We start from the raw sequence: 20933 nt of genomic DNA, 5'->3' as shown, positions 1-20933 counted from the left end.
AAGTATAACCACCACCATTATCTGTCTATGAAGCGTAATCACCATCAGTCTATGGCCTCATGCACACGGTCGTTGTTTGGCTCCGCATCCGAGCCTCAGTTTTTGCGGCTCGGGTGCGGACCCATTCACTTCAATGGGGCTGCAAAAGATGCGGACAGCCCTCCGTGTGCTGTCCGAATCCATTGCTCTGTTACGTGGCCCCGCAAAAAAAATAGAACATGTCCTATTCTTGTCCGTTTTGCAGACAAGAATAGGCATTTGTACAATGGGCCGCAAACTGCGGAAGGCACACGGGCGGCTTCCGTTTTTTGCGGATCCGCGGTTTGCGGATTGCAAAAAACGGAACGGTCGTGTGCATGAGGCCTATGAAGCATAACCACCACTGTCATCAGTCTGTGTAGTATGACCACCATCATCTTATCAGTCTGTAATGTAGAGGAGTGGTCCCGGCAGAGCATTGTAATGCCCTGGAGTGCCATTACCACTGCGCACCCCGCTACTGTCTCCTATGGGCTAACACAGTGTCATCTTATGCATTTATTGCAGGTCCTATACAATGTGCATTGCTATTCCTATGTAACTGTTAATGTTCATGTAATGTACCTGGTTCACCAGAAGGTGGCAGCAAGCATGGCAGAGCTACATTTGCAGAGGATGGAACCTTCTTTCCATTCTCTTCTTTCCCTCTAAGGAGGAGTTTAGTTAGTTAGAGATCAGAGGAGAGAACCCCCTGCTCGGGGAAGGTAGCTGGTCCACATCCCCGCTGGACGTGTCCTGCCTAAGGCTTCGCTCACATCACCGTTCAGCCTTTCCGTTCTCCTGCTCCGTTTAGGAGCAGGAGAACAGAAAGGACGGAGAAGGCACATAACTGAGCCAAACAGAACCTAAGGACCACATAGATTATAATGGGGTCCGTTATGTTTCCGCTCAGAAGATGATTTTGGAGCGGAGACAAGCAGGAGAACAGAAAGGCTGAACGGTGATGTGAGCGAAGCCTTAGCCAGCTAGAGCACCTTCAGCTCTGCTGGATATTGAGGCCACAGCTTGGAGCCTCTGAAGCCAGGAGGAAAAGATCCCTGGCACTGATCTAGAGTCAGACTACAGAGAGAAGTTGCAGCATAATGTAAGAAGCAAAGTTCTACAGAAGGCTTGTCAGCACAGCAGGGCCAGAGAGCAACAGATGTAGCAGAGTTAAGCGTGTTTGCCTGCCAGAGTTAAGGCTAACGCCTGCTGGGAACCAAATAAAGTCTGTAAACCATTTGGAGAGACGTTTATGCAGAGTTAAGCTGTTTTCCAACTTCATCACAAGGTCTGGACTCAATTTATTTCTCCATCCCCTTCATGAACAGCCCCCCTTTTCATTGCTTCATTGCCTGGGGTCCAGGGTATCCAGGTAGGAGCACGGTGACACGTGCACCAACATTAAGGGACATTTAGGCCACCCTACACCGCTCTGGCATTCCTACAACTGGGCACCATCTACTACTTTACTAAAAAGGGGCCCTGTGCCCTTGTTGCTTCGCTGCCACTGGCGTCACGAAAACAAGTACTTTTTCCTCTTAAAGGGCCTAGGGGGAGGCGCGCGTTGAGTTGTTGGGAAATGTAACAATCTGTGTCCCCGGTGACCCCATTGTCCCAAAGTGAAAAACCAATCCCAGTATGTGATGTGAGTCTCCCACAGTTCCCAACAACCCTTATCTGGGAGAAACCGATAGCTCCAGGTTCATGAATATAATGCCAGACACACCGTGAAGACTGACACACAACCAAAGCAGAAGGAGACAGAGAGAGAGTTGGAGGCTGTAACACATACACAGCATTTGGGGTGTGTAGAGAACTGGGTGACAGCCCCCGGCAGGAGTCCGCTAGAGCCGCCTGAAGGTACCGCCGCGGTCACTGACACAGTGCAAACAATCTTACAAATCTCCCCAGGTTTCAGCTCCTCTGCAAACCCATGTGTCTCCATGGTTACACCCCAATAATCTGCATGGAGTAATAGGTGACTACACCGGGTTTGTAGTCTGTAACCATGGAGACGCCTTACTGTATACAGTAAGGCCCTTTGCAGACTGCCTGGCTCGGACTGGTAAGGGGTGTAATTTAGGGGTCTCCGCATGTAGGATGTCGCTCGCGGGGGTCTCTATTAACAGTTTCCCCCCAACTCGTTGCAGGTAAGGAGGTCTGCTATGATCCGCTGGACTGCTTCTCCGACAGGAAACCCTGGTCCGGGACCACGCAGAGGCTGAGGATCCCACTGCCATGGTCCCCACAAACGATAAATACCCGCTTCTTCCTCCTCACCAGGGGGAACCCCAACGAGCACCAGGTAGGTCGTTGCTGGGGAAGCGTCCTCGTCCTTTGTAACGTCTGGCATATTCCTGTACCTTTTGTGACTTGCAGTACCGCGTATCACCACCGTCCTGGACTGCTTTTTTCTATAGATCACAAAGCAACAGCGCCCCCGCAGTGACAGCATTACTGGGAATCGTTATTTGTGGAGAGAAAAAAACTGTCTCCAGTACAAACTGTACAAAGTGCATGGGGCGCACACGAAAGAGGAAACCCAGGACCCAGCAGAAAACCAGTTTGCCCAGTTTGCTTATGTATACTTAAAGTGAAGCTCCACCTCCAATAGCCGCTAGCTGTGAACCCTGCCATACGTGTCAAATGCCTCATTACAGTAATTATTGTTTCACTTTTCTGTAATTTTTGGATCTGATGTTCTTACTCTTTTCAGTGTATAATGGTGACCAGATCTGAAAAGACTGAGGGGGAGGGGGGGGGGGGGGCTGGAAATAGACCCTACAGAGAAATTTTGCGGTGGGACAACAATCAGGGGCCATTGTGGTATCTGGTTCTGATGGGGCAGTATATTGTGCTGCACTGTGGTATCTGGTTCTGATGGGGCAGTATATTGTGCTGCACTGTGGTATCTGGTTCTGCTGGGGCGGTATATTGTGCTGCACTGTGGTATCTGGTTCTGCTGGGGCAATATATTGTGCTGCACTGTGGTATCTGGTTCTGCTGGGGCAGTACATTGTGCTGCACTGTGGTATCTGGTTCTGCTGGGGCAGTATATTGTGCTGCACTGTGGTATCTGGTTCTGCTGGGACAGTATATTGTGCTGCACTGTGGTATCTGGTTCTGCTGGGGCAGTATATTGTGCTGCACTGTGGTATCTGGTTCTGCTGGGGCGGTATATTGTGCTGCACTGTGGTATCTGGTTCTGCTGGGGCAGTATATTGTGCTGCACTGTGGTATCTGGTTCTGCTGGGGCAGTACATTGTGCTGCACTGTGGTATCTGGTTCTGCTGGGGCAGTACATTGTGCTGCACTGTGGTATCTGGTTCTGCTGGGGCGGTATATTGTGCTGCACTGTGGTATCTGGTTCTGCTGGGGCGGTATATTGTGCTGCACTGTGGTATCTGGTTCTGCTGGGGCAGTATATTGTGCTGCACTGTGGTATCTGGTTCTGCTGGGGCAGTACATTGTGCTGCACTGTGGTATCTGGTTCTGCTGGGGCAGTACATTGTGCTGCACTGTGGTATCTGGTTCTGCTGGGGCGGTATATTGTGCTGCACTGTGGTATCTGGTTCTGCTGGGGCAATATATTGTGCTGCACTGTGGTATCTGGTTCTGCTGGGGCAGTACATTGTGCTGCACTGTGGTATCTGGTTCTGCTGGGGCGGTATATTGTGCTGCACTGTGGTATCTGGTTCTGCTGGGGCAGTATATTGTGCTGCACTGTGGTATCTGGTTCTGCTGGGGCGGTATATTGTGCTGCACTGTGGTATCTGGTTCTGCTGGGGCAGTATATTGTGCTGCACTGTGGTATCTGGTTCTGCTGGGGCAGTATATTGTGCTGCACTGTGGTATCTGGTTCTGCTGGGGCAGTATATTGTGCTGCACTGTGGTATCTGGTTCTGCTGGGGCGGTATATTGTGCTGCACTGTGGTATCTGGTTCTGCTGGGGCGGTATATTGTGCTGCACTGTGGTATCTGGTTCTGATGGGGCAGTATATTGTGCTGCACTGTGGTGTCTGGTTCTGCTGGGGCAGTATATTGTGCCGCACTGTGGTATTTGGTTCTGCTGGGGCAGTATATTGTGCTGCACTGTGGTATCTGGTTCTGCTGGGGCAGTATATTGTGCTGCATTGTGGTATCTGGTTCTGCTGGGGCAATATATTGTGCTGCACTGTGGTATATTGTTCTGCTGGGGCAGTATATTGTGCTGCACTGTGGTATCTGGTTCTGCTGGGGCAGTATATTGTGCTGCACTGTGGTATCTGGTTCTGCTGGGGCAGTATATTGTGCTGCACTGTGGTATCTGGTTCTGCTGGGGCAGTATATTGTGCTGCACTGTGGTATCGGGTTCTGCTGGGGCAGTACATTGTGCTGCACTGTGGTATCTGGTTCTGCTGGGGCAGTACATTGTGCTGCACTGTGGTATCTGGTTCTGCTGGGGCGGTATATTGTGCTGCACTGTGGTATCTGGTTCTGCTGGGGCAGTATATTGTGCTGCACTGTGGTATCTGGTTCTGCTGGGGCAGTATATTGTGCTGCACTGTGGTATCTGGTTCTGCTGGGGCGGTATATTGTGCTGCACTGTGGTATCTGGTTCTGCTGGGGCGGTATATTGTGCTGCACTGTGGTATCTGGTTCTGATGGGGCGGTATATTGTGCTGCACTGTGGTATCTGGTTCTGATGGGGCGGTATATTGTGCTGCACTGTGGTATCTGGTTCTGCTGGGGCAGTATATTGTGCCGCACTGTGGTATTTGGTTCTGCTGGGGCAGTATATTGTGCTGCACTGTGGTGTCTGGTTCTGCTGGGGCAGTATATTGTGCTGCACTGTGGTATCTGGTTCTGCTGGGGCAGTATATTGTGCTGCACTGTGGTATCTGGTTCTGCTGGGGCAGTATATTGTGCTGCACTGTGGTATCTGGTTCTGCTGGGGCAGTATATTGTGCTGCACTGTGGTATCTGGTTCTGCTGGGGGCAGTATATTGTGCTGCACTGTGGTATATTGTTCTGCTGGGGCGGTATATTGTGCTGCACTGTGGTATCTGGTTCTGCTGGGGCGGTATATTGTGCCGCACTGTGGTATCTGGTTCTGCTGGGGCAGTATACTGTGCTGCACTGTGGTATCTGGTTCTGATGGGGCAGTATATTGTGCTGCACTGTGGTATCTGGTTCTGATGGGGCGGGATATTGTGCTGCACTGTGGTATCTGGTTCTGCTGGGGCGGTATATTGTGCTGCACTGTGGTATCTGGTTCTGCTGGGGCGGTATATTGTGCTGCACTGTGGTATCTGGTTCTGCTGGGGCAGTATATTGTGCCGCACTGTGGTATCTGGTTCTGCTGGGGCAGTATACTGTGCTGCACTGTGGTATCTGGTTCTGATGGGGCAGTATATTGTGCTGCACTGTGGTATCTGGTTCTGATGGGGCAGTATATTGTGCTGCACTGTGGTGTCTGGTTCTGCTGGGGCAGTATATTGTGCCGCACTGTGGTATTTGGTTCTGCTGGGGCAGTATATTGTGCTGCACTGTGGTATCTGGTTCTGCTGGGGCAGTATATTGTGCTGCACTGTGGTATCTGGTTCTGCTGGGGCAGTATATTGTGCTGCACTGTGGTATCTGGTTCTGCTGGGGGCAGTATATTGTGCTGCACTGTGGTATATTGTTCTGCTGGGGCGGTATATTGTGCCGCACTGTGGTATTTGGTTCTGCTGGGGCAGTATATTGTGCTGCACTGTGGTATCTGGTTCTGCTGGGGCGGTATATTGTGCTGCACTGTGGTATCTGGTTCTGCTGGGGCGGTATATTGTGCTGCACTGTGGTATCTGGTTCTGCTGGGGCGGTATATTGTGCTGCACTGTGGTATCTGGTTCTGCTGGGGCAGTATATTGTGCTGCACTGTGGTATCTGGTTCTGCTGGGGCGGTATATTGTGCTGCACTGTGGTATCTGGTTCTGCTGGGGCGGTATATTGTGCTGCACTGTGGTATCTGGTTCTGCTGGGGCGGTATATTGTGCTGCACTGTGGTATCTGGTTCTGCTGGGGCCGTATATTGTGCTGCACTGTGGTATCTGGTTCTGCTGGGGCAGTATATTGTGCTGCACTGTGGTATCTGGTTCTGCTGGGGCAGTATATTGTGCTGCACTGTGGTATCTGGTTCTGCTGGGGCGGTATATTGTGCTGCACTGTGGTATCTGGTTCTGCTGGGGCAGTATATTGTGCTGCACTGTGGTATCTGGTTCTGCTGGGGCGGTATATTGTGCTGCACTGTGGTATCTGGTTCTGCTGGGGCCGTATATTGTGCTGCACTGTGGTATCTGGTTCTGCTGGGGCAGTATATTGTGCTGCACTGTGGTATCTGGTTCTGCTGGGGCAGTATATTGTGCTGCACTGTGGTATCTGGTTCTGCTGGGGCAGTATATTGTGCTGCACTGTGGTATTTGGTTCTGCTGGGGCAATATATTGTGCTGCACTGTGGTATCTGGTTCTGCTGGGGCAGTATATTGTGCTGCACTGTGGTATCTGGTTCTGCTGGGGTGGTATATTGTGCTGCACTGTGGTATCTGGTTCTGCTGGGGCAGTATATTGTGCTGCACTGTGGTATCTGGTTCTGCTGGGGCGGTATATTTCTTGCCCCGCCTACTTATGTTGCACTGCCTTCTGTCACATACAATATGTTGCCACTCAGTCTTTTTCTGGGGCCACTTTAAGTTCCCTGTCCGCCCCTGGGCTGAGGGATTGATTGACCCGTTAACCCCTTCATGCCTGGTCCACACACTGCATATAGATAGAGCACATGAAGGGCCACAGATGGATCAAGCAACATCAGCTAGCCTGCTTGTTGGCTGTTTCCATGGCGGCTGCATCTGGGAACATTGACACTGGGCATTTGATTGTGGAGCCTCTGATTGGTCGGATTTGCAGAGCGCCATCACTTGGGATCTCCTCAGTCGGGGGTTCTGTGCCTTGCATGCAGTCTCATTCCCAGGCGGTAGAGCTGGATGGTCAGTTGCAGTAGCCTATTACGCCACTAGATGTCACCAGCTGTGCAGAGAAACACCAGCTGCTTATGTGTAGAATATCTGCAGCAAAAAAAAGTTATTTAAAAAATATGAAAAAACAATGCAAAAAGAATCCAGGGTGGAGATGAAGATAAACCTGAAATGTGGTCTCCTTCTGCAGGAGATTGATGCAAGAGACGTGAAGAGCGTGCAGGCGTCGTCATTCCACCCCTCGAGAAGGACCTGTTTCATCATCCATGGAATGGGGGACAGGGCAGAGAATAATTGGGTGCCGAAATTATGTCGTGTAAGTTCATGTCCCATCATGTTGGATTTAGATCATGTAGGTTTTAGCATTATAATCCCCCCACCCCCATAGTTCCTGGATGCAGCATTTTAACCTTTAATCCTGCAATATATAATACTTCCATATTCAACCCCAAAATACTGTCAAATGATGTCAAGATAATCCTGCCATATACAGCCCACATAATCCTGCCATATACAACCCACATAATACTGCTGAATAACACCAAGATAATCCTGCCATATACAGCCCACATAATACTGCCATATACATCCGTCACAATACTGCTGAATAACGCCCAGATAATCCTGCCATATATAGTTCCCTAGTAAATGGGAGTTCCGTTTGCCACCTCTTACTACCAGCCCTGCTGAGGTTGGTGGGATGGAGCCACCAATCTGCCCCCCTTTTCATTAATAAATGAGACGTGCAGAACAAGAACATAATATAAGGACGTAAATTGTTCTACAGGAGATTCTTCAGGTAGAAGATGTGAACTGTATCGGGGTGGACTGGCATCATGGCTCAGGGAATCTTCTCATCTACAGCCAGGCGACAAGCAATGTCCAGGTTGTAGGAGCTGAACTCGCCTATGTCCTGAGGATCTGGCAGGTGAGTGAAAAGGATAGAAACCTGTGGACACAACAGGCAATATCTCCCCAACATCTCCCGATACTTGACCCATATATGGTCAACATCACAGGACTCCTCCCATGCTGCACCTATTCCCTGGATCTCTCCTCCTCTATGACCTCCTCCTCCCAGTCACATCTCAAGGATTCCTATCATGCTGCACCTATTCTTTGGAGCTGTGTATGTATGAACTTCTCTTAGTCACCGCACAAGGACTCCTTTCATGCTGCCCCTTTTCTCTGGATCTCTCCTCCTCTATGACTTCCTCTCAGTCGCACCTCCAGGATTGCTCTCATGCTGCTCCTATTCCCTAGATCTCTCTTCCTCTTTGACATCCTCTCAGTCGCACCTCCAGGATTGCTCTCATGCTGCACCTATTCTCTGGATCTCTCCTCCTCTTTGACCTCCTCCTCCCAGTCACAGCTCCAGGATTCCTCTCATGCTGCAACTATTCTCTGGATCTCTCCTCCTCTTTGACATCCTCCTCCCAGTCACAGCTCCAGGATTCCTCTCATGCTGCACCTATTCTCTGGATCTCTCCTCCTCTTTGACCTCCTCCTCCCAGTCACAGCTCCAGGATTCCTCTCATGCTGCAACTATTCTCTGGATCTCTCTTCCTCTTTGACATCCTCCTCCCAGTCACAGCTCCAGGATTCCTCTCATGCTGCACCTATTCCCTGGATCTCTCCTCCTCTTTGACCTCCTCCTCCCAGTCACATCTCCAGGATTCCTCTCATGCTGCACCTATTCTCTGGATCTCTCCTCCTCTTTGACCTCCTCCTCCCAGTCACATCTCCAGGATTCCTCTCATGCTGCACCTATTCTCTGGATCTCTCCTCCTCTTTGACCTCCTCCTCTCAGTCACAGCTCCAGGATTCCTCTTGTAAGAGTCAGCCTTATATTCACCAAACTACATTGCACTGACATTGCTGCACACAGGCTGTGATATCCTCCTCCAGCCACAAGAGGCTGCTGTGGCTTGGAATAAGGGAAAGGACAAGCTGAAAGAAGATATTAACGTTTTTTCCCGGGCTGTGCTAGAAGTTGCCGGGTCTTTCTGGAGAGGGAGAGAGACTGGCTGCTGGGAGATATAACAAAAAGAGACTGGCTGTTGGGAGAGATAACAGCAAGAGACTATAAGAGGAGATTTCTTCCTGACAGCTGTGGAGCAGAATACAGAGACTGCAAATTGTGTTTCAGAGGAGTGAGATTGTGTCATTCAGAGACCAGTGACAAGCTGGATTCTTCCTGTCAGAGCTGAAACTAGGTGAAAACCTGCATCTGCTGTAATCCAACCAGAGAGAAAGAGAGACCACGCTGGGACAAGCGAGCGACCGGACCTGGAGCCAGACTGCACCTTCCGTCACGTACTGGACCAAGAAAAATCTGCAGAAATGTGAGTGGCACCGGTGCTAATCTGCGATAGGTTATAGAGTAAGGGAATTTAGTCAGCGTGCTGTAGAAGCGTCCCCCTAAGAAGCAGGGCTAAATAGGAAATTATTAGTGAGAGTAGCCTATAAGCTGTCTGTTTGCTGTTTAGCTCATTCCGTTTTCTATGCAAATTTCCATTACACCTGATTTATGTACACCTGTTTATACCATTCCTGTCATTGACCCATTGCGCCTCTGGTGCGGTGGTACTGTACTGTTAATCCGATTTTCCGGCAGTTTTATTTTGCTCTTTAATGAAGCCGGTGTATCCTTCAGCCTTCTTGTCTGCTGTGCTGTACTTGAATCCTGCCTTGCGGGCTCTTCCTCCTCTGACCGCTACAAGTTGCGCTGCGAGAAGGGTACAGTCACAGAGATGGAGGCGGCTGAAGGCAATGTGCATGATGTTAATGTGAGTACCTCGAACAATGGTGGAACCCCTGCAAGGGCCCTCCCTATTGGCACGTTGTTTAACTTGCTACCCAAATTTGATGGCCAGAACATGTCACTGTCGGACTGGGTGACAAGGTTACAGAGCGCTGCTAGGATTTACAATTTCAGCCCAGAACTACAAGTAGAAATCGCTTTGGCCCCTCTAGAGGGTGAGGCCCGACAAAATGTTCTACTACAACCGGAAGTCACGCGCAATATGTTGAGAGAGAGTGCGATTCTTGGAAGGAATATACGGCGAAATGGCCAGTGCAGGGCACCTCAGGGTGAAGTTCTTTTACCGGATTCAGCGGGAAGACGAAGGTGTCTACAGGAAGTGTTGGCCGAGGTGCAGAAAAAAGAGGCGGACGGAGTAACCACCATGGGAACTGTAGATCGGATACTGCGGGAACAATTTATTCTGGCACTCTACAGCCCTCCCCTGAAATGGGCCCTGCAGGAATGAGTTAGGGTGGACCCTACACTAATCTTTTGACAAATATTAGGCAGTGGCACGGAGCAAAGAAGAAAGTTATGTGTCCGGAGTGATACGGACCCAGACCGTCACCTCCCTCGGTGTTTCAAAGAGCGAAGAGGTCCTAGTCAGAGTAGTACAAGACTTACAGAGCTCTCTGAGTCCTATGCACGAAAAGTTGACGCACCTGGAAAAACGGATGGAGTCGTGCTATACCCCTGAAGCTGCCTACCCGGCCCGACAACAAACTTATCAGGCGCCCCCATGGGTTCCTATACCAGAATATCCTCACCCTAATTTACCTTCACACCAAGCTCCTCAATATCCTCCAAGGAGGCCCGTAAATCACCCCCCATACGCAGACAAGGAGAAGGCCGTCAAGGGACACCGTGTTGACGGTGTGGAAATTACGGACATTGCATCAGAGAGTGTCGGAGTGATGTGGCTGGACACCCAGAACTGCCGTTAAACCTCCTGCCCCCGCAGTAGTGGGGCATACTGCGCGGGAGGTGGAGAGCCAAGATACCCAGTATGGCTCCGAACACCTGGTCGCAGGGTGTCCCACCATTCGAGCTTAAAGGGAATCTGTCGCCTATTTTGACCCTATTAAACCGTTAAAATAGCAATGTGCAATAAAGAACCTTCTTACCTACTTGTGTCTTCTTTCTTTTATTCAACTTTTCATTCTTATAAAAAAGCGATTTTTCTGATATGTAAATGTGGTTCCAAGGTGCCCAGAGGGGTGTTGTTACTCTGCTCTGGTGCCCAGTAACGCCCCCCTGCAGTGCCCAGCCCGCCTCCTCATAAATACATGTCCTCCCACATACTGGCCGAACGGCACCGCCCCCTCCTCACCACGTCATTTAATTTATTTACTTCATCGGGCGTTCCTTCCTCAGGGCCGCTGATAGGCCAGTACAGCTGGCCCAGTTGTACCGGGCCCGGCTGGCAGGGGGGCCCGGCAGTGGCGTAGCTATAGGGGTCGCAGCGGTCGCAATTGCGACCGGGCCCCTAAGTCAGGGGGGCCCACGGGGCCCCCTCAGCCAGGAGAACGCGGCCCCAAGCTGGTGAAATCAGATTCACATGGGGCGGAGGCGGAGCGGAGGCGAGGCCCTGCATGACGCGCACTGTGCAGGGCAGGGCAGGCTAAGTAGGAGGAGGGAGGGGGAGTGGCTTCAGTTGAGGTCAGAAGACGAAAGAGGAAGCTGTGTGCAGCCGCCGGTACTGACTGACTCCACCTCCTCTCCTGGCTGAGAGCTCCCCTCCTCGGCTCCTCCTATCCTGAGCCTGCGAGTGCGGTTGCCTGCCAGACTGTCTGCTGTGCTGAGGTGAGCGTGGCTAGCTGGACCATCCGACTGGACCAGGGTCCTGGTGGTCCGGTCCAGACCAGTTAAAGTGTGTGTCTGTGAACTGTGAGTGTCCCTGAGTGAGTGAGTCCGGTCCGGGGGCCCTAACCCGCCTGGTGGAAGCGCCGGTGGCGGTGACATAGTCAGTGATAACTAAGCCCAGCAGCCCCAGACCAGACCAGTCAATACCCGCTCCTTTAGGAAAAAACTAATCAGTACTCTCATCACTCAGATGTGACTGCAGGCAGCACAGCAGCAGGCCAGAAGCGATCGATCAGCCAGGATTAATGTGCACAGCCTGGGTGGGAGGCCCCCCTTACCCTGGCCTTAGGCAAGTGACAAACTGCCCCCCCCTCCTCAATCTGAATCCACAGATCCCCTCCATAACAGTGCCATCCACAGATCCCCTCCATAACAGTGCCATCCACAGATCCCCTCCATAACAGTGCCATCCACAGATCCCCTCCATAACAGTGCCATCCACAGATCCCCTCCATAAAAGTGCCATTCACAGATCCCCTCCATAACAGTGCCATTCACAGATCCCCTCCATAACAGTGCCATTCACAGACGACCCCCCAGCGCCATAAATATCACTTGTAGACAAATCTGCATGTTGTTTCAAGGCGGCGTCTGGGGAGGGGCCAAGGGCGGGGCCAGGGGTGTGGCTGAAGGAGGGATCAGGGGGTGGAGCTGAAGGGGGCCCCGTCATGTATGCTGTACGGGGCCCCATGATTTCTATCAGCGGCCCTGTCCTTCCTACTCTCTTGGCCTACGGCGCCGCCCCCTCCCATTACGTCACATGTATTCATAGCACCGGCCCTCCCTTCCTCCTCTCCTGTCATGAGAAATCCCGCACAGGCGCAGTATCGGTGAGTGCCTGCGCCTGCACGATTCTCCTGTTCCAGAGGGCAACAGCCTCAATATTGTCACTGGGCATGCGCCGACCCCAGTGACATAATCAGAGCGCTGTTGCCTCTGAGACATGAGAGGAGGAAGGGAGGGCCGATGCTATGAATACATGTGACGTAATGGGAGGGGGCGGCGCCGTAGGCCAAGAGAGGAGGAAGGAACGCCCGATGAAGTGAATAAATTAAATGACGTAATCGGGAGGGGGCGGCGGCGTAGGCTAAGAGAGTAGGAAGCACGATGGTGCAATGAACAAATTAAATGACATGGTGAGGAAGGGGCGGCGCCGTTCGGCCAGTATGTGGGAGGACATTTATTTATGAGGAGGCGTGCTGGGCTTGGAAGAAAGGCGGGCTGGGCACTGCAGGGGGGCGTTATTGGGCACCAGAGCAGAGTAATAACGCCCCTCTGGGCACCTTGGAACCTCATTTACATATCAGAAAAATCGCTTTTTTATAAGAATGAAAAGTTGAATAAAAGAAAGAAGACACATGTAGGTAAGAAGGTTCTTTATTGCACATTGCTATTTTAACGGTTTAATAGGGTCAAAATAGGTGACAGATTCCCTTTAATTTGAAGGCATTCCTGTTGACTGCTTAGTGGATACCGGGTCACAAGTAACGACTATGTCTGAGTCACTCTTCTATTGTTACTTCCAAGCGCTTGCTAGGCCAGAGCGAGAGACGCTGGTCCGGGTCACAGCAGCAAATCAACAACAGATCCCCGTCACAGAGGTCGTGTGGATTAATGTACGGCTATGTAGGCAAGAAGTGGGACGGAAGGGTATCCTGTTGGTCCCAGAGACATTTAAAGAAGATGTGCCTGTGATAATGGGCATGAATATTCTGCGAGAATTGGATCAGATCATGTTCACCAAACAGGGGCTGGGCTATTGGAAGCAAGATACTCCACACAGACATTCAGAGACCAGTGACAAGCCGGATTCTTCCTGTCAGAGCTGAAACTAGGTGAAAACCTGCATCTGCTGTAATCCAACCAGAGAGAAAGAGAGACCACGCTGGGACAAGCGAGTGACCGGACCTGGAGCCAGACTGCACCTTCCGTCACGTACCGGACCAACAAAAATCTGCAGAACTGTGAGTGGCACCGGTGCTAATCTGCGATAGGTTATAGAGTAAGGGAATTTAGTCAGCGCGCTGTAGAAGCGTCCCCTAAGAAGCAGGGCTAGATAGGAAATTATTAGTGAGAGTAGCCTATAAGCTGTCTGTTTGCTGTTTAGCTCATTCCGTTTTCTATGCAGATTTCCATTACACCTGATTTATGTACACCTGTTTATACCATTCCTGTCATTGACCCATTGCGCCTCTGGTGCGGTGGTACTGTACTGTTAATCCGATTTTCCGGCAGTTTTATTTTGCTCTTTAATAAAAGCCGGTGTATCCTTCAGCCTCCTTGTCTGCTGTGCTGTATTTGAATCCTGCCTTGCGAGCTCTTCTTCCTCTGACCGCTACAAGTTGCGCTGCGAGAAGGGTACAGTCACAGATATGGAGGCGGCTGAAGGCAATGTGCATGATCTTAATGTGAGTACCTCGAACAATGGTGGAACCCCTGCAAGGGCCCTCCCTATGGGCACGTTGTTTAACTTGCTACCCAAATTTGATGGCCAGAACATGTCACTGTCGGACTGGGTGACAAGGTTACAGAGCGCTGCTAGGATTTACAATGTCAGCCCAGAACTACAAGTAGAAATCGCTTTGGCCCCTCTAGAGGGTGAGGCCCGACAAAATGTTCTACTACAACCGGAAGTCACGCGCAATATGTTGAGAGAGAGTGCGATTCTTGGAAGGAATATACGGCGAAATGGCCAGTGCAGGGCACCTCAGGGTGAAGTTCTTTTACCGGATTCAGCGGGAAGACGAAGGTGTCTACAGGAAGTGTTGGCCGAGGTGCAGAAAAAAGAGGCGGACGGAGTAACCACCATGGGAACTGTAGATCGGATACTGCGGGAACAATTTATTCTGGCACTCTACAGCCCTCCCCTGAAATGGGCCCTGCAGGAATGAGTTAGGGTGGACCCTACACTAATCTTTTGACAAATATTAGGCAGTGGCATGGAGCAAAGAAGAAAGTTATGTGTCCGGAGTGATACGGACCCAGACCGTCACCTCCCTCGGTGTTTCAAAGAGCGAAGAGGTCCTAGTCAGAGTAGTACAAGACTTACAGAGCTCTCTGAGTGCTATGCACGAAAAGTTGACGCACCTGGAAAAACGGATGGAGTCGTGCTATACCCCTGAAGCTGCCTACCCGGCCCGACAACAAATTATCAGGCGCCCCCATGGGTTCCTATACCAGAATATCCTCACCCTAATTTACCTTCACACCAAGCTCCTCAATATCCTCCAAGGAGGCCCGTAAATCACCCCCCATACGCAGACAAGGAGAAGGCCGTCAAGGGACACCGTGTTGACGGTGTGGAAATTACGGACATTGCACCAGAGAGTGTCGGAGTGATGTGGCTGGACACCCAGAACCGCCGTTAAACCTCCTGCCCCAGGTAGTGGGGCATACTGCGCGGGAGGTGGAGAGCCAAGATACCCAGTATGGCTCCGAACACCTGGTCGCAGGGTGTCATACCATTCAAGCTTAATTTGAAGGCATTCCTGTCGACTTCTTAGTGGATGCCGGGTCACAAGTAACTACTATGTCTAAGTCACTCTTCTATTGTTACTTCCAAGCGCTGGCCAAGCCAGAGCGAGAGACGCTGGTCCGGGTCACAGCAGCCAATCAACAACAGATCCCTGTCACAGAGGTCGTATGGATTAATGTACGGCTATGTGGGCAAGAAGTGGGACGAAAGGGTTTCCTGTTGGTCCCAGAGACATTCAAAGAAGACGTGCCGGTGATAATGGGAATATTCTGCGAGAATTGGATCAGATCATGTTCACCAAACGTGGGCCGGGCTATTGGAAGCAAGCCACTCCTCCCAAACCTACTCAGAAAGCGTTTCAATGGCTGATCAGATTCTGTGGGACACAGAAAAGTGTCCCAGCAGACCAGTCTGTGGGAACAATCCGAGAGCCAGGAAAGGCTACCCTCACCATCCCCCCTGGACGGGAGACCGTGTTTACGTTACCCGTGGGAACCTTCCGCAATCTTAAAGGTATGGAGGTGTTCATCGAACCGACAGCCCTAGGAGAGTTGGATCAGGATGTCCTGGTGTCCCGGACACTCGGAGTGGTCCAGAATGGACGAGTATCCATAAGAGCTGTGAATATGGCACATCTAGAAGTTTCAATGACACCAGGAGTGGAACTAGCTTGTGTGTACCTACATTGCGGAGAAGTACTGAGTCGGAGAGAAGTGACTCTAGCTCCGGTAGGTGATGCTTTTTGGACTCTGGCAGTTACTGCCAGCGTAGAAGAGGCGCTGACCCCAGAATAGAATGGGAGAACCATCCTGGACCAGATGGAAATAGATGTGAAGGCTCTCAGTTCAGACCAACGGCGAGCAGTTGAAACCATGCTGTGGGAGAATCAGGCTGCATTTTTCAGTCACGCCGATGACGTTGGCTGCACAGATGCTATCACACATGAGATACCGATGGGGGACACTGCACCAATTCGGGAGAGATATCGGCAGATTCCGCCCAAGTTATATCAGGAAGTGAAAACGCTGTTGAAGCAGATGATAGATTCAGGAGTGGTGCGGGGTAGCCAGAGCCCTTGGGCTGCCCCAGTGGTGCTTGTCAAGAAGAAGGATGGCACAATTAGATTTTGTTTGGATTACCGGCGATTAATGCATGCACCGCGCGAGACTCATATCCTCTGCCACGAATCGAGGAGTCTCTGACGGCTCTAGGACAAGCCAAATACTTCTCCACCCTGGACCTAGCAAGCGGGTACTGGCAAGTATTGGCCAGTGGCTGAGCAAGACAAGGCAAAGACAGCATTCATACTCCCCATGGGACTATTTGAATTCAACGGGATGCCATTCGGGCTGACTAATACCCCGGGGACCTTCCAGCAGCTAATGGAGAGATGCCTGGACGATATCATTGTATACTCCGCTACTTTTCAAGAACACCTGAATCGGCTAGGGCAGGTACTCGAGCGACTGCGATCCCATGGCCTGAAGGTAAAGCCAAAGAAGTGTCATCTCTTCAAGAGGGAGATCGAGTACTTGGGCTATAGATGGAGTGCTGCCGTCCCAAGACAAAGTGTCTGCAATACGACAATGGCTAATGCCCAGAACGCTGCGGGAGTTGAAGGCCTTCCTTGGACTAACCGGGTACTACCGGCGGTTCATGAAAGACTACGCAAAGATAGGGGGCCCTCTGAATGAGTTGTTGAAAGGAATGGCTGGGAGGCCCAAGGCCAAAATATTCCCTGGGGACAGAAGCAGGCGGAGGCCTTCCAGGCCCTGAAAGAAGCTCTGACATCGGCCCCTATCTTGGTTTATGCCGACTTCGATAAACCATTCCTCTTATCTACTGATGGCAGCCTCCACAGACTCGGGGCAGTCCTGTGGCAGGTATAAGATGGGCATGAAAGAGGAATCGCCTATGCCAGTAGATCCTTGCGAGATACAGAGCGAAACCCCCACAAGTACAGTTCCTTCCGGCTGGAACTCCTTGCCTTGGTGTGGGCTATGACGGAGAAATTTGCGGGATATCTGGCAGGGGCTAAGATCTTCGTACGGACCGATAACAATCCCCTGGCCCACCTGGAACTAAGTGAAAACCTGCATCTGCTGTAATCCAACCAGAGAGAAAGAGAGACCACACTGGGACAAGCGAGCGACCGGACCTGGAGCCAGACTGCATCTTCCGTCACGTACCGGACCAAGGAGAATCTGCAGAACCGTGAGTGGCACCGGTGCTAATCTGTGATAGGTTATAGAGTAAGGGAATTTAGTCAGCGCACTGTAAAAGCATCCCCTGGGTAGCAGCTGTCTGTTTGCTGTTTAGCTCATTCCGTTTTCTAGGCAAAATTCCATTACCATTGTTGCTGATTTCTGTACACCTGTTTATACCATTTCTGTCATTAACCCATTGCGCCTCTGGTGCGGTGGTACTGTTCTGTTAATCCGATTTTCCGGCAGTTACATTTTGTTCTTTAATGAAGCTGGTGTATCCTTCAGCCTCCTTGTCTGCTGTACTGTATTTGAGTCCTGCCTTGCGGTCTCTTCCTCCTCTGACAGCTACACTCTCTTGCTGCACCTATTCTCTGGATCTCTCCTCCTCTATGACCTCTTCCTCCCAGTCACATCTCAAGGATTCCTATCATGCTGCACCTATTCTCTAGATCTCTCCTCCTCTATGACCTCCTTCTCTCTGTCACACCTCCAGGACTCCTCTCATGCTGCACCTATTCTCTGGATCTCTCCTCCTCTATGACCTCCTCCTCTCAGTCACATCTCCAGGACTCCTCTCATGTTGCACCTATTCTCTGGATCTCTCCTCCTCTATGACCTCCTTCTCTCTGTCACACCTCCAGGACTCCTCTCATGCTGCACCTATTCTCTGGATCTCTCCTCCTCTATGACCTGCTCTGAGTCACATCTACAGGATTCTTCTCATGCTGCATTTATTCTTGCGATCTCCCCTGCTTTATGACCTCCTCTCAGTCACATCTCCAGGATTCCTCTAATGCTGCACCTATTCTCTAGATCTCTCCTCCTCTATGACCTCCTCTCAGTCACATCTCTAGAATCCCTCTCATGGTGCACCTACTGTATTTCCTGGATCTCTTTTCCTCTCTAGAAAGAGTTGAAATATTCTCCTACAAAAGTTCACATTATCGGCCATAGTCTGGGAGCTCACGTGGCTGGAGAAGCTGGAAAGAGACATCCTGGAATCAGGAGAATCACTGGTACGTTGTAATCATACTTCTTTTTTAAAACTTTATCTATGTATGGATATATAACAAGTCATCCTACCACATCTTCTCTGTGACATTTCCCTCATAGGTCTTGACCCAGCTCGGCTCCATTTTGAGGACACACCCAGTGAGGTCTCGTTGGATGCCTCGGATGCTGACTTTGTTGATGTGATTCACACAGACACTGACATGTTTCTTGGTAGACATTCATCTCATGTGAGATCTTTGTGTCTCAACGTATGAGCCGGCATTGACGCCCTCTCATTGTCATTATGGTAGGTCTTGGCATAAGAAAACCAGTTGGCCACTTTGACTTCTATCCCAATGGTGGACGACACATGCCAGGCTGCCCAAACCGTCTTAGCTTCCTTAATAACATGAATGGTAAGTTCTGTGCATGTGTGGTGCCATTTATAGCGTGTTCTTCTAGAAGTCTCATTGGTTCCTTTTTTCTATATACCGGTAATGGTGGCCATGTATTTTTCATTTTTGCCTATCAGCGGTGGATGATATGTTCTTCCCAGGTTTATATGGATCTCCATAATTTTTTAGTAAATGTCTGTGGTTGAGACAGCTTTAAGGGGTGCTCCACTTTGGAGAACCCCTTTTGATTCCTTCAACCGTAGACAAATTATAGGTTGTCCTTAGCTTGGGACCTCAGTCTGTGGGCAGACAGCACCACCACAGGGAATGTGAAGGATTACACATTTCTTTTTTTTAAATCAGATCATTTTATTTATTTTTTAACACACAGTACAAAAGTACAGAATATATCCAACAATAAACCCCACTAAATCCCTCCCTTTCCCTCCCTCCCCCGTGCAGTGTCCTCCTTTCCCTCAGTAAGTTTTATACTTGATTCCTATCACCAGTTGACCACTCCATCCTCTTCTGCTTCATCCAATGATCATCTATGGGAAATCCTACTTCTCTGATCTAGGCTAACTACTCTCATGGTATCTACCAACCATGATCTCGTCAAGTCCTGGGAGGCTAAACCAGATTTTACTATCCAATTCTCACATTGTTTCTGGAGTTTTATAAGAATTACACATTTTGAATTGAAATCAATGGGTTGTCCATGTAGTTGCACGGTTATACCAGATTCTCCAGAGATAGACCCTCCGGAATCTGGTCTCTTTTCTGGTTAATACATGAAGGTCCCTAGAGAGAACCAACTTCGATTAAAAGGGTATTCCCTTATGCACAGGATATGCTAACACTGCCTGATAGGTGCATGTCTCACCACCCCTTCATTCTCAGGATCAGTGAGGGTCTTGGCGAGGGACGCCCACAATCAGTGATCACTTATCCTAGCAATATACTGTCACTTTATGAGATGGTAACTAGTGTTGATCGAGCATGCTCGGCCGAACACCAGTTCAGCTCGAGCATCTCGATGCTCGGCAAATGGTGGTACTCAGGCGAGTACCGCATGTGCTTGAGCGCAATGCTTGAGTCTCCTCCCCGCACGTTTAGTAACATAGTACATAAGGCCGAAAAAAGACATCTGTCCATCCAGTTCGGGCTATTATCCTGCAAGTTGATCCAGAGGAAGGCAAAAAAAAAACTGTGAGGTAGAAGCCAATTTTCCCCACTTTAGGGGAATAAAAAGTTCCTTCCCGACTCCAATCAGGCAATCAGAATAACTCCCTGGATCAACGACCCCTCTCTAGTAGCTATAGCCTGTAATATTATTACGCTCCAGAAATACATCCAGGCCCCTCTTGAATTATTTTATTGCACTCACCATCACCACCTCCTCAGGCAGAGAGTTCCATAGTCTCACTGCTCTTACCGTATAGAGTCCATAGTCTCACTGCTCTTACCGTATAGAGTCCATAGTCTCACTGCTCTTACCGTAAAGAGTCCATAGTCTCACTGCTCTCACAGTAAAGAGTCCATAGTCTCACTGCTCTTACAGTATAGAGTCCATAGTCTCACTGCCCTTACAGTAAAGAGTCCATAGTCTCACTGCTCTTACAGTAAAGAGTCCATAATCTCACTGCTCTTACAGTAAAGAGTCCATAATCTCACTGCTCTTACAGTATAGAGTCCATAGCCTCACTGCTCTTACAGTAAAGAGTCCATAGTCTCACTGATCTTACAGTAAAGAGTCCATAGTCTCACTGCTCTTACAGTAAAGAGTCCATAGTCTCACTGCTCTTACAGTATAGAGTCCATAGTCTCACTGCTCTTACAGTAAAGAGTCCATAGTCTCACTGATCTTACAGTAAAGAGTCCATAGCCTCACTGCTCTTACAGTAAAGAGTCCATAGTCTCACTGATCTTACAGTAAAGAGTCCATAGTCTCACTGCTCTTACAGTAAAGAGTCCATAGTCTCACTGCTCTTACAGTATAGAGTCCATAGTCTCACTGCTCTTACAGTAAAGAGTCCATAGTCTCACTGCTCTTATAGTAGAGTCTATAGTCTCACTGCTCTTACAGTAAAGAGTCCATAGTCTCACTGCTCTTACAGTATAGAGTCCATAGTCTCACTGCTCTTACAGTAAAGAGTCCATAGTCTCACTGATCTTACAGTA

General features: G+C 50.0%; 1 protein-coding gene across 2 annotated transcripts in view; it reads left to right on the top strand.

Annotated features, from left to right (window-relative positions):
• LOC121004007 (pancreatic lipase-related protein 2-like) overlaps positions 1 to 20933 on the top strand; it is a 78487-nt gene that overhangs the window by 14659 nt on the left and 42895 nt on the right. For both annotated transcript variants that reach the window (XM_040436026.1, XM_040436027.1), the window contains exons 3-8: positions 2172 to 2326; positions 7204 to 7329; positions 7801 to 7941; positions 18272 to 18380; positions 18478 to 18588; positions 18669 to 18773. In XM_040436026.1, coding sequence (XP_040291960.1) covers positions 2172 to 2326; positions 7204 to 7329; positions 7801 to 7941; positions 18272 to 18380; positions 18478 to 18588; positions 18669 to 18773 — 747 coding nt within the window. The remainder of the gene's footprint in view (positions 1 to 2171; positions 2327 to 7203; positions 7330 to 7800; positions 7942 to 18271; positions 18381 to 18477; positions 18589 to 18668; positions 18774 to 20933) is intronic.

Source organism: Bufo bufo, chromosome 6, assembly GCF_905171765.1.
Source record: "Bufo bufo chromosome 6, aBufBuf1.1, whole genome shotgun sequence".
Taxonomy (NCBI): domain Eukaryota; kingdom Metazoa; phylum Chordata; class Amphibia; order Anura; family Bufonidae; genus Bufo; species Bufo bufo.
Note: the sequence above shows the minus strand (reverse complement) of the source record. Positions and strands in the feature narration are given on the sequence as shown.